The sequence below is a fragment of the Ornithorhynchus anatinus genome, chromosome 5 (genome assembly GCF_004115215.2).
Source record: "Ornithorhynchus anatinus isolate Pmale09 chromosome 5, mOrnAna1.pri.v4, whole genome shotgun sequence".
In the NCBI taxonomy this organism is placed as follows: domain Eukaryota; kingdom Metazoa; phylum Chordata; class Mammalia; order Monotremata; family Ornithorhynchidae; genus Ornithorhynchus; species Ornithorhynchus anatinus.
Window position 1 is genome coordinate 67,181,235 of NC_041732.1, and position 13,807 is coordinate 67,195,041.

General features: G+C 50.8%; 2 protein-coding genes across 4 annotated transcripts in view; one reads left to right on the forward strand and one right to left on the reverse strand.

The window, feature by feature from the left end:
- Positions 1-13,807, forward strand: part of MTOR (mechanistic target of rapamycin kinase) — a 135,428-nt gene that overhangs the window by 53,401 nt on the left and 68,220 nt on the right. The window lies entirely within an intron of this gene.
- On the reverse strand, positions 4,675-12,108 carry ANGPTL7 (angiopoietin like 7). The gene is made up of 5 exons (XM_003431140.4): positions 11,308-12,108; positions 7,414-7,514; positions 6,457-6,651; positions 5,288-5,486; positions 4,675-4,882 (listed from the first exon to the last, which is right to left on the reverse strand). Exons 1-5 carry the CDS (start codon positions 11,678-11,680, stop codon positions 4,713-4,715), a joined length of 1,038 nt encoding a protein of 345 aa, XP_003431188.1. The 5' UTR covers positions 11,681-12,108; the 3' UTR covers positions 4,675-4,712.

The following is a 13,807-nucleotide window of genomic DNA, read 5'->3' on the forward strand; positions in this document are numbered from 1 at the left end:
CTGCTCTTCCCACCCCGTTCTCTGGGGCAAAGGTCTTCCAGCCAATTCAATAGCAGGCGAGGGCGGCGGGACTCACTGTCCAGCGGCCAGACCAGAGGCAGAATGGAGACGATGGTAAGCAGGCCCGGCCTTGGGAGAGTTGTCCGGCTCCTGAAAAATGGTGGGTGCTTCAGGCCATGCCTTGCAGAAAGGCTTGGCGTTCTGGTGCACTCCTTTCTCCTCCAAGATGAGAGGGGGCTTTTTAATGACTGGATTCAGGCCCGGTCGCTGTTGTTTGAACTCTGCCCCGCCTGTGTGCCCTAAACAGTAAGGCAAGAGCGAAGTTGATTGTTCTTTGGCTCACTTAAAAAAAAGACCTCACCTAAAGCCGTGCTTTGGTACCGTAGACAACGGTGACAACTTCTGGGAATCCATTCCATTTCCGGTCCGACTGACACCCAAAAGAGGCTGGACTGGTTCCCGATCCTTCAGTTCCTCTCGCTGTAAAAGGGGACCTTACCCGTGGAGGGGCACTCAGCCCCTTCCATCCAGCCTTGGAGGGAATTTTGGCTTTCATAGACTGTGCTGCAACACTGAGCGTAAATAAAGAGCTTGAAGCAACAGCTCTGCAAGGGTTTAATGCCTAGTTCTAATTTTAAACTCTGCCAGAAGTCACCACTGAGCAGGTTTTAACCCCGTCCTAGCAATGAAGTCATCTTCTACCAGGTCCCTCGTCACTTTTTTGCACAGTTGAGCTCGTGTCCTAGCAGAAGGGGTGGGGATCTGAATTGTTTAGGGTACTCTAGACTGTAAGCTCATTGCGGGCGGGGATTGCGTCTGTAATATTGTTACGTTACAAATATGTATACACATTTGTATGTAGAAACAGCATGGCATAGTGGATAGAGCGTGGGCCTGGGAGTCAGAAGGTCAGGGGTTCTAATCCCGGTCCTGCCACTTTTCTGCTGAGTGGACTTGGGCAAGTCATTTTCACTTCTCTAGACCTCATTTCCCTCATCTGTATAATGGGAATTGAGACTAGTGAGCCCCACGTAGTACAGGCGCCGTGTTCAAACCAATTTGCTTGTATCCACCCTTGCGCTTGGAACAGTGCCTGGCACATAGTAAGCACTTAACAAATACCATTATTGTTATTATTACTATATTCTCCTAAGCGCTTAACGGAGTTCTGTGCACACAGCAACTCTCAATAAATACGATTGACTAGTTTACGGAGCAGTTTGTAAACAGACTACTTCTGGACATCTGAATGGAGGCCTCTCACACCTTGGGCTGGGCCCAGGGCCGACCCTCATCTGCTCCAGTCATGGCAGAATGGAAAAGTGGCCCCTAGAAATGCCTCCCTCCTTTCTCAGCAGCTCTCCATCCATTAGCAGTCAGCCGCAGTCTGGGGGGACAACAGTCCCCCCTCAAGTCTCACTCGAGAGCAGGAGGGGCTGTGTTGGGAAAGGTTCTGAGGTGCAGAATAACTTTGGAAATATCTGGGAGACTCGCGATATTGGAATGGTTCATCCCTTTACGCTGATTTTTTTTTCCACCTACCCCGAAAAAATGGCATGAAGCTACTTCCTGGAGCTCGGGCCACAATATCCCTCTAAGCTGTTCCGATGGAGATGTCGGCTAAACTAAAAACAAAATGAGAGGGGAGCAGCTCCACGGGATGTCAGCTGGGAGGAGCTGGGAGGAGGCGTGCAGCTCGGAAGACACCCTCCAGAACCTGCAGTATGCATTTCTATCCACGATGGGCTGCGATGGCAGGGGCAGCCCGGGGGCACCTTCTCCTCTGCCATTTTAGACGATGGAACTTTGGCGTCGAGGGAGCTGAGCACAAAGAGACCTGAATCAGATTGTTGAAGTTCAGAGGAACTTCAGCTCTCCAGATCTCTCAATTTTGGTGAAAGTGACTTTGGAAGGCCCGAGGAGATTATTGTTGTAATGATTATGACTGTATCCGTTAAGCGCTTATGTGCCAAGCACTGTGCCAGGCACTCGGGTAGATGCAGGTTAATCACCCAGGCCCTAAAATACCCTTGATTGATTGAATGCCGGAATTAGAACAAGTGTCCGGAGATCAGCCCTCTTGGATTGGGTTTTCACCTCTATAGCTTGGAACAAGACTTTTTGCCAATCCTTGACTGTGTTTTCTCATCTGAAAAGGAGAGGTGATCAATGAGTGGTATTAATTGAGCGCTTACTGTGTTCGGAGCACTGTACTGAGCACTTGGGGAGAGGAGAGTGTAAGAGTTGGTAGATGAGGTCCCTGCCCACAGTGGGGCGGTCGCAGTCGAAGGTCAGTACTAGGATGGGCTAGCGTTTAATCTCCTGCCACGGTCGGCTGGCTAGTGCTTGGGCTCAGGGCTACCGCGGTGGACGGTCCCATCTCCAGCCTTTCACTGCTCAAACTGCTCTTGGTTTTTCTGTCCGCTGGAGAGGTCGCAGGGTGATCTGAGAATCTCCCTCCCTCGCCCCCGCCCCAGCCACACACAGCGTGACTTAGTGGATAGAGCACAAACTTGGAAGTCAGAAGGGCAAGAAGTACCTTGGTTCTAATCGCAGCTCTGCCACATGTCTGCTGTGTGTGACTTCGGGCAAGTCATTTAACTTCTCTGGCCCTCAGTTACCTCATTTGTAAAATGGGGATTAAGACTGTGAGCCCCGCGTGGGATAAGAACTGGGTCTAACCTGATTAACTTATATCTATCCCATTGCTTACAGCAATGTTTGGCACCTAGTAAGCACTTAACAAGTACAATTATTATTATTCATTCTCTCTCTCTCTCACTCACTCTCCTCTCTCTCTCTCTCTCTCTCCTCTCTCCTCTCTCTCTTCCCCCCTCCCCCCCACCACACACACACACCCCCCCCACACCCCCACTCTCACCGAGTCTTGCCTTAATTCCCAATAAAGCAGAGAAAAGGGTTGACCAGCATTGGACAGGTCTGAGTTTAAAAGAATTTATTTTAGAAACAAAGAAAAGTTAGAACATTTCATTAAAAAATACCTTTACTTAGCAAGATGCCTATTTACAGTGTGATGCATTAATCAGAAGGCTTTCTTCTCTCCTTACAATTCTCTATACTATACGTTCCTTTTGGGCAAGGAATGTCTTCCAACTCTCTCGTATTGTACTCTCCTAAGTACTTAGTTCAGTGCTCTGCACACAATAAGTTCTCAATAAATACCAGTGAATGATCGATCCTTCAGTAACCATTACCAGCAAGGCTGGATGTTAAATTGAGGCTAAGATCACTCCTCCTGCCCTTACGTGGGTATAAAAATAGGCATATTAACATTTTCTATGTCAGCTGGAGAAGTGGCTCATTAGACTCCCTTATAAAGCATGCTAAAATGTCTGTTGTTGAACAGCTAATTCCAAGCAGATAAAAAAAAATACTCATCCTAGAACTCAATTTATTTACAGGTGTCCTAAGTGTCGGACATTGACCGAAGCTTTCTCCCTCTCTAATTGAAGCTTTGATTTTCTTTGGTTCAGTACTCTGTGGTTTCCCCAATATTGCTTCTCCAATCTCCCCCACCCTGCTGTGAACCCCACTGCCCTGAAGTGTCATCACACCAAAGCGTTAAGTATCTCCCAAAGGGTGTGTGACTGCTAGAAGTTAAAAGAAACTGCCAGAATTAGAGGATTATAAAGTATGTAGAAACTGGGGCGGGAAAGGCTTTAAAATATCCTGGGTTCTGGCAGATGTACACGTCACCTCAATCTTAAAAATCCTCTTATTTCCACTTTGTTTTGCAAGGGAATCCTCTCCTGTTTTCACGGTCTTATGGAACACATTATGGGATAATATGTCTCTTTCTGGCATTAAGCCTGATTTTCCTTTTCTCCTCGGATCTCCGTGGTAAACTTAAAGGGCGTCTTATAGAACGAGAGTTTAGAAGATTGAATAGTTCGGCCCAGATTTCCATAATGGGTTTTTGATAGAAGCGGCTGTGAAGTTCAGCACCTGTTAAGCTCCAATTAATGATAACCTCAGTCCACCTGGGCATTCTGTGAAGAGCGATTTAGGCCAGCTGCTTTTTGATCCCCGTATGAAACTCCTGGACCAAACTAATTCCTCTTTGAACTAGGTGGTTGGGGTTTCAAAGATGAGATCTTAGCACTTGGGATCACAAGTTCCCTAGGGGTTCTTTTCTAGCTGCTCTGGCCCAGGCCGGCTAACGAAACGTCCAGCAGAGCGATCTTCTGTTAAAGAGGGAGGAGGCACGTTCCCGGGGTTTTAAAGCAGGAAATATCCCCCTTGCAGCCTCCCCAGTTCTTGGAGACTGAAATAGTATAGCTCTTCTTGGCCAAAGACTTGTTTTCTGCCCTTAGCGAGTCGAGACTTTGGACAAAGGGAAACACAGTCTGTAATTGCTTTCGTCTCGAAAAGAATCATGCTCGAAAAGCAGGGGCTCCCTTATCTGCAGGGCGTTTTGACTGGAGTTGCTGCTTCTGTGGCCCGAGGTACTGACCGAGCTTGTTCTAAGAATCTGATCTGCTCAGTGGAATTGAAAGGTCGGTTCCCGTTTACCGCATTCCCTGTCGGTGTGTACCGGGAAGATCGAATCGAGCTCCCTGGAGGTGTGCACCCCCCGTTTGAAATGATCAGTGGCATCGACGCTTTGACCGTGGGCCGCCTTTCGCCCCTCCCCACCCACCCTCCTTTGTCCCACGGAGCCTCCGCAGCCCCACCAAGGAGCATGGTTTCCCTTAGGGCTTGAAGTCTTCGGGCCGGATTTTCATCTCCACCCGCTTGAGGGAATAACTCGAACCGCGCCAGCCATACCAAGTGATGCCGTCTGTGTGCTTCGTGTGCTCACCTTGGCGGTAGTAAATCCCATTGAGGTTGGAGTCTGTGCAGCAGTTGTACCAGTATCCACCTGATGGGAAGAACATAAAGGAAGTCATCGGCTCGGCCAAACGCCGGCTGAATTTCACCGCTCCGGGGGTAGCCGCTGTTCAACTGTCGGGGATCGGTAATGACGTTCTGGAAAGGATTTTGGATCCTCTAGACCGTAAGCTCACTGTGGGCGGGGAACGTGTCTACCGCCTCGAGTGCTTAGCGGAGTGCCCTGCGTGCGGTAAGCGCTCAGTAAATCCGACGGATCGGATCGAGGAGCAGGGAGCTCCGAAAACCCGAGTTTTTGCTCTGATTTCGGTCCCTGGCTCCTTAGTGACTTATTAGAAGAATCCTGCTTCCTTCCCTTTTGAGAGTCACGTGGCTCTTGGAATCGCCCGCCTTTTGGTCCCATCCTAACGCTCCTTTCCCCGTCTCTCTGCTTCACCTTTGCGGAAGTGCGCGCAGTTATCCAGGCACTTGTCGTTGTCTTTGTCCTTGGTACTGAAGGCCGTGTTGTTGTGATAGTGGAGGGCATCTCTCCCGGCGGTACCGCCGTAGTTCCCCACGAACAGACGGTAACTGTTCAGTTCGTTGCTCAGGGTGAAATGGCTGTACTGAGCGTAGCGGACGTCTCCGTCCCAATCCTGCCGGAGGGGCGGAGAGAACGCCGGTTAGAGAAATGTCTAGACGAGATGCCGTCACTGGCCTCTCCATCTGCCCCGAGAGAGGGAAGGATTTGGGGAATCCAGTACGTTCACTTCTCCTCTGCTTTTCCCTGGATTTTAGGCCCAGCTCCGTCACTGCTTATTAACTGTGGGTACCCGGTCAGGCGGCTTTCTCTGCGATCTCTTCCCCGCAGGAGGTGAGCGATACCGCTTGCCCTACCTCCGTCGGGGATGCCATGAGTAGGTCTGGAAGAAATGCGTAGGCGGTGCCTTGCGCTTCACGGGTCGAAGCACTCTCTGGCGGCGAATTCAAAAATGGGCACGTATGTGGGTAGCAAGGGCCCCCGGCACTCAGAGAATAATAATAATAATAACAACGTTGGTATTTGTTAAACGCTTACTATGTGCAGAGCACTGTTCTAAGCGCTGGGGAAGATACAGGGTGATCAGGTTGTCCCACGTGAGGCTCACAGTTAATCCCCGTTTTACAGATGAGGTAACTGAGGCACGGAGAAGTGAAGTGACTTGCCCACAGTCAGCTGACAAGTGGCAGAGCTGCGATTCGAACCCATGACCTCTGACTCCCAGGCCCGGGCCTGGGAGTCGGGACCTGGGTTCCAGTCCTGACTCCGCCGCTTGCCTGCTGTGTGGTCTTGGGCAAATCATTTAATTTCTCTGCACCTCTGTTACCCAATCTGTAGAATGGGGATTAAGACTGTGAGCTCCACGTGGGACACGGACTCTGTCCAGTCTGATTAGCTTGTATCTACCCCAGCGCTTAGTACAGTGCTTGACACATAATAAGCGCTTAGCAGATATCACTTAAAAAGAACCTAAAACCTCCAACCATGCCCGAGTTCTATCCTAACCAGTCAGTGACCGGTATGACCGGGGTGTTGCTCTGCCTCATCCTTACTGCGTCTCGGCGGGCGCCCTGCTGTTCGATTACCTCCATCTCTACCCGGAGCACAGTGGGACGTCGGGAAAGCCGGTGGATGTGCTCATTCCCCAGCCAGAAGTCCCCGCGGATGTTCCCGAAGCCTTGCTTGTACTGCTTCCAGTCCCGGTGGAAGGAGATGAGACCGATCTTCCTCCTCTGGATGAGGGTCCAACCCCCGCCTTCGGTCTCCATGTCACAGAACACCTGAAGACAAGAGAATGGAGATGCTCTTTGACTAGCGTGGGGCAGGTTAGCCTCCAACGAGTTACTTGACTCACTGCTATCCCCCAGGATAGGTTTGCATTTGGGGAGTTGAGTGTGCCTTTCAACTTAGAATCGGTAGTGAGAGAACTCTGTTCTGCTAATTTAAAGGAGCAGCATAATCGAGCCGGCTATGGTTTTAGATGTCATTTTGGCTGTACAAAATAGTAAAGAGAAGCAGCCTGGCTTAGTGGAGAGAGCACAAGTCTGAGAGTCAGAAGGACCTGGGTTCTTGTCCTGGCTCTGCCACCTGTCTGGGTGACCTTAGGCAAGTCACTTCCCTTCTCTGCCCTCATTTACCTCAACTGTAAAGTGGGGGTTAAGACTGTGAGCCCCATGGGGACAGGGATTTTGTCCAATCCGATTTGCTTGTATCCACCCCAGCCTTTAGTACAGGGCCTGGCACATAGTAAACTCTTAACAAATACCATAGTTACTATCATTATTACCGAAGAGCTCCTTTGGAGATCCTGCTCTGTGTATTCACTTCCCTGGTGCTGAACTGTGGATGATCATGCCTATGCCTTGTGTCCCTGACCGAAAGAAAGAAACTACATGTAATGTGTGTTAAGCCTTCTCCCCCTGTGAATGTCGAAAGAGGTTCAAGCTTTCGGGTTTGGCGACAGCCAGGAGGAACTTCCGTTTCAGTCTCCCAGGTCCCAGGGTTGCGATGCTTTTTAAATCCCAGCTTCGGAAGGACCTCACCTCCAGCTCGGGACTTCCCAGGAACTCATCGGAAGGAAGCTTGTACACACCAGAGATCCGGTAGTTCTTCTGGTAGAGGGACGAGCAGTCGTAGACAGCGTCTGTTTGGGAAAAGAACCAACGTCCAGGGTGAAGCAGCAGGGTCAGACCACCCACGGGGCCCGTCTAGGGCTAACTGGGATCGAATCCAGAGCCGCACTTACAATGAGGGCATTCACCTTCCTGTTAATTACCTGGCACTGAGGGGGGTGTTTATCACCACTCCATATTACACAGCCCCCCGATGAGGGGCGGGAGTCGTTCAGACAATCTGCTGAAAAAAAAATCTCCCTTTGGCTGTATGGGCAAGGGTCCACCAAGTAATGGCGGGGCAAAGAGTGAATTCTGACCCTGCCAAAGACCCTCCCCGTGAGGCTTGAGCAGCTGAGAGGCTTTAGGACTGTGGCGCTTACCTGTTTGCAGAAACAGATTTGCCCAGAGAGGCTGTGGGCGTAGGAATGGGGCTAGAGCTCCCAGAAAACGAGGGAAAGGAACTTCAGAGCCTGCGTCTGAACTGGGGTCTGGAGCCAGCAGCCAGGTGGCTCTGGGGAGTTCTTTTGTTTGGTGTCTCTAACTTGGATCCACGGTCCTGAAGCACCCCCATGTCAAAGCAAAACTGTCAGGCTCCGTCGTCCTCCTGTCATACTTCAAACTCCCCATCCCCCAGTTTGGGTCGGCGGAGAGAGACGTCGTTATCGGGGCGTTTCGGGAGCAAAGTGAATGAGACAGCTCAGAGACGCACCGTCGCTGATTTTTAAAAGAAGCGGCATCCTAGTCTCGTTGGTAGAGGAAGGTATCTTTGGTTTGATTCATTTAACAACTCCAAAGAGATCCCAAGACTGGGTTAATAATAATAATTGTGGTATTTGTTAAGCACTCAGTATGTGCCAGGCACCGTTCTAAGTTCTGGGGGAGATACAAGATAATCGGGTTGGACATAGTCCCTGTCCCACATAGGGCTGACAGTCTTAACCCCCATTTTACAGATGAGGGAACAGAGGCACAGGGAAGTGAAGTGATTTGCCCAAACGGGATCAAGCTAGGTCCTTTGCGGGGCGACTCGGTGAAGGCCAACCGGGACTCGAGTCGCACAGAACGGATTTCACACTCGTTTGCAGTGTAATCTTTCCTCCACTTGATACCTTTGTTTTTCTAGCGTTTTTAATAATGCCAGGCTCCCAGACCCAAATGAAAAAAGCTTCAAGTTAACCCTCTAGACAGCTCCCAAATGCAGTTAACAGTATTATTAAAACAGGAAAACAAAGCTGCCTTGAACAGTTTGCCTGTCTTCTCTGGATTAATTAAGGTATTCCTTGGGTGCCCTAAGGGCTTGCCGGGTCCAGCCAGTTGGGCCTTCCCAGACTGAGAACATCGCCCTTGCTCAAGGTCCAGCGGGGACTACAGAGCGCACGACCAGTATTCTCTTGACTGGGCAGCCAATCCCTTCAACTGTCTGTGGTGGCCGCCAGGCGGAGGGATTTGTCGGAGATGGTTACTCTTGCTCCACACGACTCTGATGTTTTTCCACGTAGAACACCCAGGTGAACCCCTCAAAGGAAAGAGTACAAAGCGCCATTCCTTCCCTTTGGCTTTAGATTCCTGGGTGTGGCCACGTGGGCAAACCCTGAACTCCAGGGTTTGAAATACCGCCCGTCGGCATCAGTGACCGCTGTCCACCTTGAGAACAGATCTCCCCGACACGGCTTCGCGTCAACCTCTACTCCCCGACACGTTAGGCAAATGCTTGAAGGGCCTCGCTCTAACTCTTCTAGGATCCCAGAAAATGATCCTAATGAACTGCCCACTCCCTCGAGTGGGAGGACACCGTAGGAAGAGGTAAGGGTGGAGTAAGATAGGGAAGGAAGCCGGTCTGGGATGGGAAGAGCAATTGGCCCAGCAAGAGGGATGCATTAGGTTGCCCAAAAGCTCCTGCTACAAATCAGATTTTCCCTGTGAATTCTGCGGGGCCTCATTTTGGGTTCCCACAGCTTTTACTTTGAGAACCGTGCTGGTCTGCAAGTTTATTAAGCTTAACCATTTCTCCCTTCACCGGACATTGTTTTCTCAGTTTCAGTAGTGCCCTTCTGCTCCTCCCCTAGGCCGCCATCCTCCCCTCTGGCAGTGTCCAGCAGCGCTCTCGGGCTCAGAACAGACTGAGGTTAGCTGGGTGGAGCTGTTCTTTAGGAGAGGGGACAGACCAGGGTAGTGGAGAGGTCCTGCAAAATTAGTTGCAGCTGCTTGGGGGAGAAATAAAAGGTTGATTTCCAAATTCCTGCTTCTCGGCAGGTTTTCTGGATATCTCTTTTCAGTTCATCTACTTACCTAACTCCTCCGTAAAATGACCTGAGGGTGCTTTTCTGATCCAGAAGCGCTCTTTATCCGCTGCGATTCTAGTTACAGAACCTGGAAGATTCCGTATCTCTTTAAACTAAATTGTATCCAGTAGCTCGCCGGTTAAAGCTAGCCTTCCATCACCGAATGTTAGTTATTGCTTTCTCCGCGACTGGTAACGAGGAAAGCTACTCTGCTGACAGTAAAAGATTACAGACCTATAGAATTTTTTGCTTGTAAATCATCTCTTCCTACCTTGTTCTTAAATTTGTCTGAAAGAGAAATGAAGCTTGAAAGGAGAGCACTAAATCGCTGAAGGCCAGCTGGGTTGAGCCAAGCAAATCGGATTCACTTTGTAATAAATTGTTTGTATTTCTTAAAAAGAGAGAGATGGAGAGATGGGACCTGTGGGCAGCCTGCATGATCTTAAATTTCAAAGGAATTTAGGATTTGGGGGAGATTCTCTTTCTTAGCCGTTTGCTGTTAAGACCAGTGAGAACCTAGGAGAGGACATAATAATAATAATAATGATGGTATTTAAGTGCTTACTATGTGCCAGGCACTGTTCTACAGGGTAATCAGATTGTCCCACGTGGGGCTCACAGTCTTAATCCCCATTTTACAGATGAGGTAACTGAGGCGCAGAGGAGTTAATTGACTTGCCCAAAGTCGCACAGCTGTGGCGGAGCCGGGATCAGAACCCACGACCTCTGACTCCCAAGCCCGTGCAAATCGTCATTATTACTGGCTCTCCCCTACTGGATAATAAGGGCATCAAGAGGTCTGCCGCCTAAGAAACCTTTTGATCTCAGTGTATAAACAGCAGTCTATTTGCATCGTTGCTTGCTGCTGCAGCACTAACTGTTGACGGGCTCGAACCCATTTGGAAATCAGCAGCAAGATAGAGAAACCTTTTTCTCATGGGAAAGCTGGAGCCCCAAAAAGTTAGGTGAGCTGCCCAGGTCACCCAGGACTTCAAGTACAACATTCAAGTGTCCAGATTCCTAAAAGGAAAAGCAAGAGGTCTCCGAAGGCTTTTCAAGTAGTGCCTGGGGTCGGGGGAGACGGTCTTAGCAACACTACGGAAAGCTTCTATATGAGCTTTAAAATAATAATAATAATGATGTTGGTATTTGTTAAGCGCTTACTATGTGCAGAGCACTGTTCTAAGCGCTGGGGAAGATACCGGGTAATCAGGTTGTCCCACGTGATGCTCACAGTCTTAATCCCCATTTTACAGATGAGGTAACTGAGGCACAGACAAGTTGTGACTTGCCCACGGTCACATAGCTGACAAGTGGCAGAGCTTGGATTCCAACCCATGACCTCTGACTCCCAAGCCCGGACTCTTTCCACTGAGCCACACGGGGGGTTCATTACTAGTCAGCTAGCCCGCTCCCCGAAAGATACATTATGGATTGGCAATCTGCCGCATAAATAGGAAACACGGGCAGGGGAGGGGAGGGGTGGGTATGGTACTTTAGGGTTAAGGTTGGCGTGAGAAGCGCAGAAGCTCCCCCTTACCCGCCGAGGTCTGGGTGACCGTCTGGGCTGCCTGGAGCTGCATGATGTCGATCTGGTTGTTCATTTCGGAGTACTTGCTCTCTGTGTCCGTGAGACGCAGCTCCATCTTCTTGGTGCTGCTCTCCAGCTCCATCACCTGCATGACCACGTTGACCCAGTCCCCTTCCTGCTTCTTGGTCAGGTCCCCTAGCAGGCGGCTCAGGTTGGCCATCTGGACCTTGAGCTCCTTCATCTCCTCGCAGCAGCCGGCGGCTTTGAACGGGGCGGCGCCCCCGGGCCCCTTGCGCTTAGGAGGCTTCTGCGGCCATGCCGGACAGACGACCGCGGCCACGGTTAAGACGCAGAGCCAGGACGAGAGCGCCTTCCTCCGCATCTCCCTCGGACCCAAGTGGGGCCCGATCTGGCCCCGTGGGTTCCGAGGTCCTTTGCTGGAGTCGGAGAGAAGCGTCTGTGACGAATTTGCAAAACGCCCTCGCGGACTCAAGCCCCGGATTTATTGCCCTCTCTCTCTCTTTTCCTTGCGTAGTTCTTGCTTTTTTTCTCTTTCCCTTTTTTCAGAGTTCCTGAAAGAGGAGTCTAGTTGGGTATTCCTGCAGCTCTCCCTCCGCAGCCTGTGTCCCGTGCCTAGCTCAGCATCTTAAATATCCTTCGCTTCGCCGGTACCTCCACCCCCAACCGAGGCCATGCTTGGGGCTCTAGCCCCTCCCAGTTGATCTGGGAAGATCAGGTGCCTCCAGGGTGAAGTCAGCCCGAGCCAGGCCAGAAGAGAAGCGAGGGAAGGGGGGCGGGGAGGGAGACTTCCCTCCCCTGGGGGCTCAGACTGGAGGCTAGGAAAGAGGACCGCAAAGTGTGAGGTTTCCAGTAAGCACATTCTATTAAATCAGGGTCCTGCCAGGGACTGGCTGGAAAGATTCGGCCGGCAGGGTATGAGCAAGAGGAGTTTTCAACTCCCAAAAAGATTATATAACTGCAGGGCCCCGGGGACTCTCTTCACAGCTCCCTCTGGGAGCTCTTCTAATGTAATCCATTCCACTTTAGCTGTGACTGGTCTCCAGTGCACGTTTTACGGTGGGGCTAAGTGCTCTCACCGGTTCTCCCTCTGCCGTCTCCCCTTCGAGAACCCAGCAATAAGCCTGTTTCCAGGAGGTTCTCATCACTGTTGCAGAGGCCTTTAAAAAAACCCTCTGCTGCTCCTCGGAGCGAACTGGAGAGCAGCAGCGGTGCTTACCTCCTGCTGGGTTCTTTCACCGATTTAGAGGAGTGTTGGACATTTGGGAATAACGATATTTCTCCTCTCCTCGCCCCTTCCCGCCCCTATACTCCCTGTGAATCGTAGCTGCAGGAACTGGCCTCGCTTTCCCTTGGCTCACTCTTTAGAACTTATTGTTTCCTTGTTGCTTATTGTTGTTCTGTTTCCCTGGGAGATGGAGGTTGATAAGCTTCCCAGCAGTCTAGTCATTTGACAAATGGACAGCAGCAGGTATCCAGGATGCTCTGCAGAGTCGGTCAGCGCTTCACTAGAGACCGGCTGAAATTTTCGAGGTAAAGGAGCTAGAGATGCTGTTTTGGCTGTCTCCCTGATAAAGGTGCCGTGTGCGGCCGCCGATTGAAATGCCAACGGTCTTTGCCTTAATCTGGTATACCCTAAGAGCTCCAAAATGTTTACTGAAATTGCCCCCCAGTCGACCTCCACCCACTTCATCTTGGAACGCCGACTCCACTCCCCTTGCTACTCTTGGCTGGGGTTTTGAGTAGAATAGCTTTTGACGCCAAACCATCAAATCCGGGGTGGTCCTTCATCTGGGTTTATTCTGGACAGCCTGGATTTAAGCAGGTGTGTCCTCCGTCCAGAACGGATAAGGCCTCAGGTGCAACATTTGCAACATTTCAATTTTCCGCCTCCGGCTTCTCTCCGCCTTGGCTCCCGCCGCAGATTTCTGCGACTCGGAAGGGGCACCTGTTTTAAGAGGAACCTGGGAAGGGACAGCAGTGGCTCTGGAGCAAAGCAGGGGAACCCAGGTCCTCCAGGAGATACGCTCTGGACTCGAGCAGACTTGGGGGAAAATGATGCGTGTGATAATCGATCAGTGCTTTTTATGGGGCACTTACTGTGTGCAGAGCACCGAATTCAGTGTTTCTCCCTGCCTACCCAGCGTCACACATATCTCAGCGTCCCGCCTTCCTGAGGGCATCATTGGCTACGTAAGCACAGCGCCTCGGGCCCGACCTCTCTGCCTCTGCAGAATCCCATCTGAGCTCCTCTCCAGCCAGGGCCTCTGTCTTTCCCAAGGAGCCAACGCTTACCAGGTGGCCTGAAGGGAGGAACCTAATTTGATCTAGAAGAGAGACTAACTGGGGAGTAAGCCAGGACTGGTCCCGCTTCTCGCCACAGCATTTACTGAGTTCTTACTTTGCACAAAGCCCTGCAGTAGGTGTTTAGTAACATACAACAGAATTAAACGACGTGGTCCCGGTCCTCATTGAGGTTCCAGTCTAACAG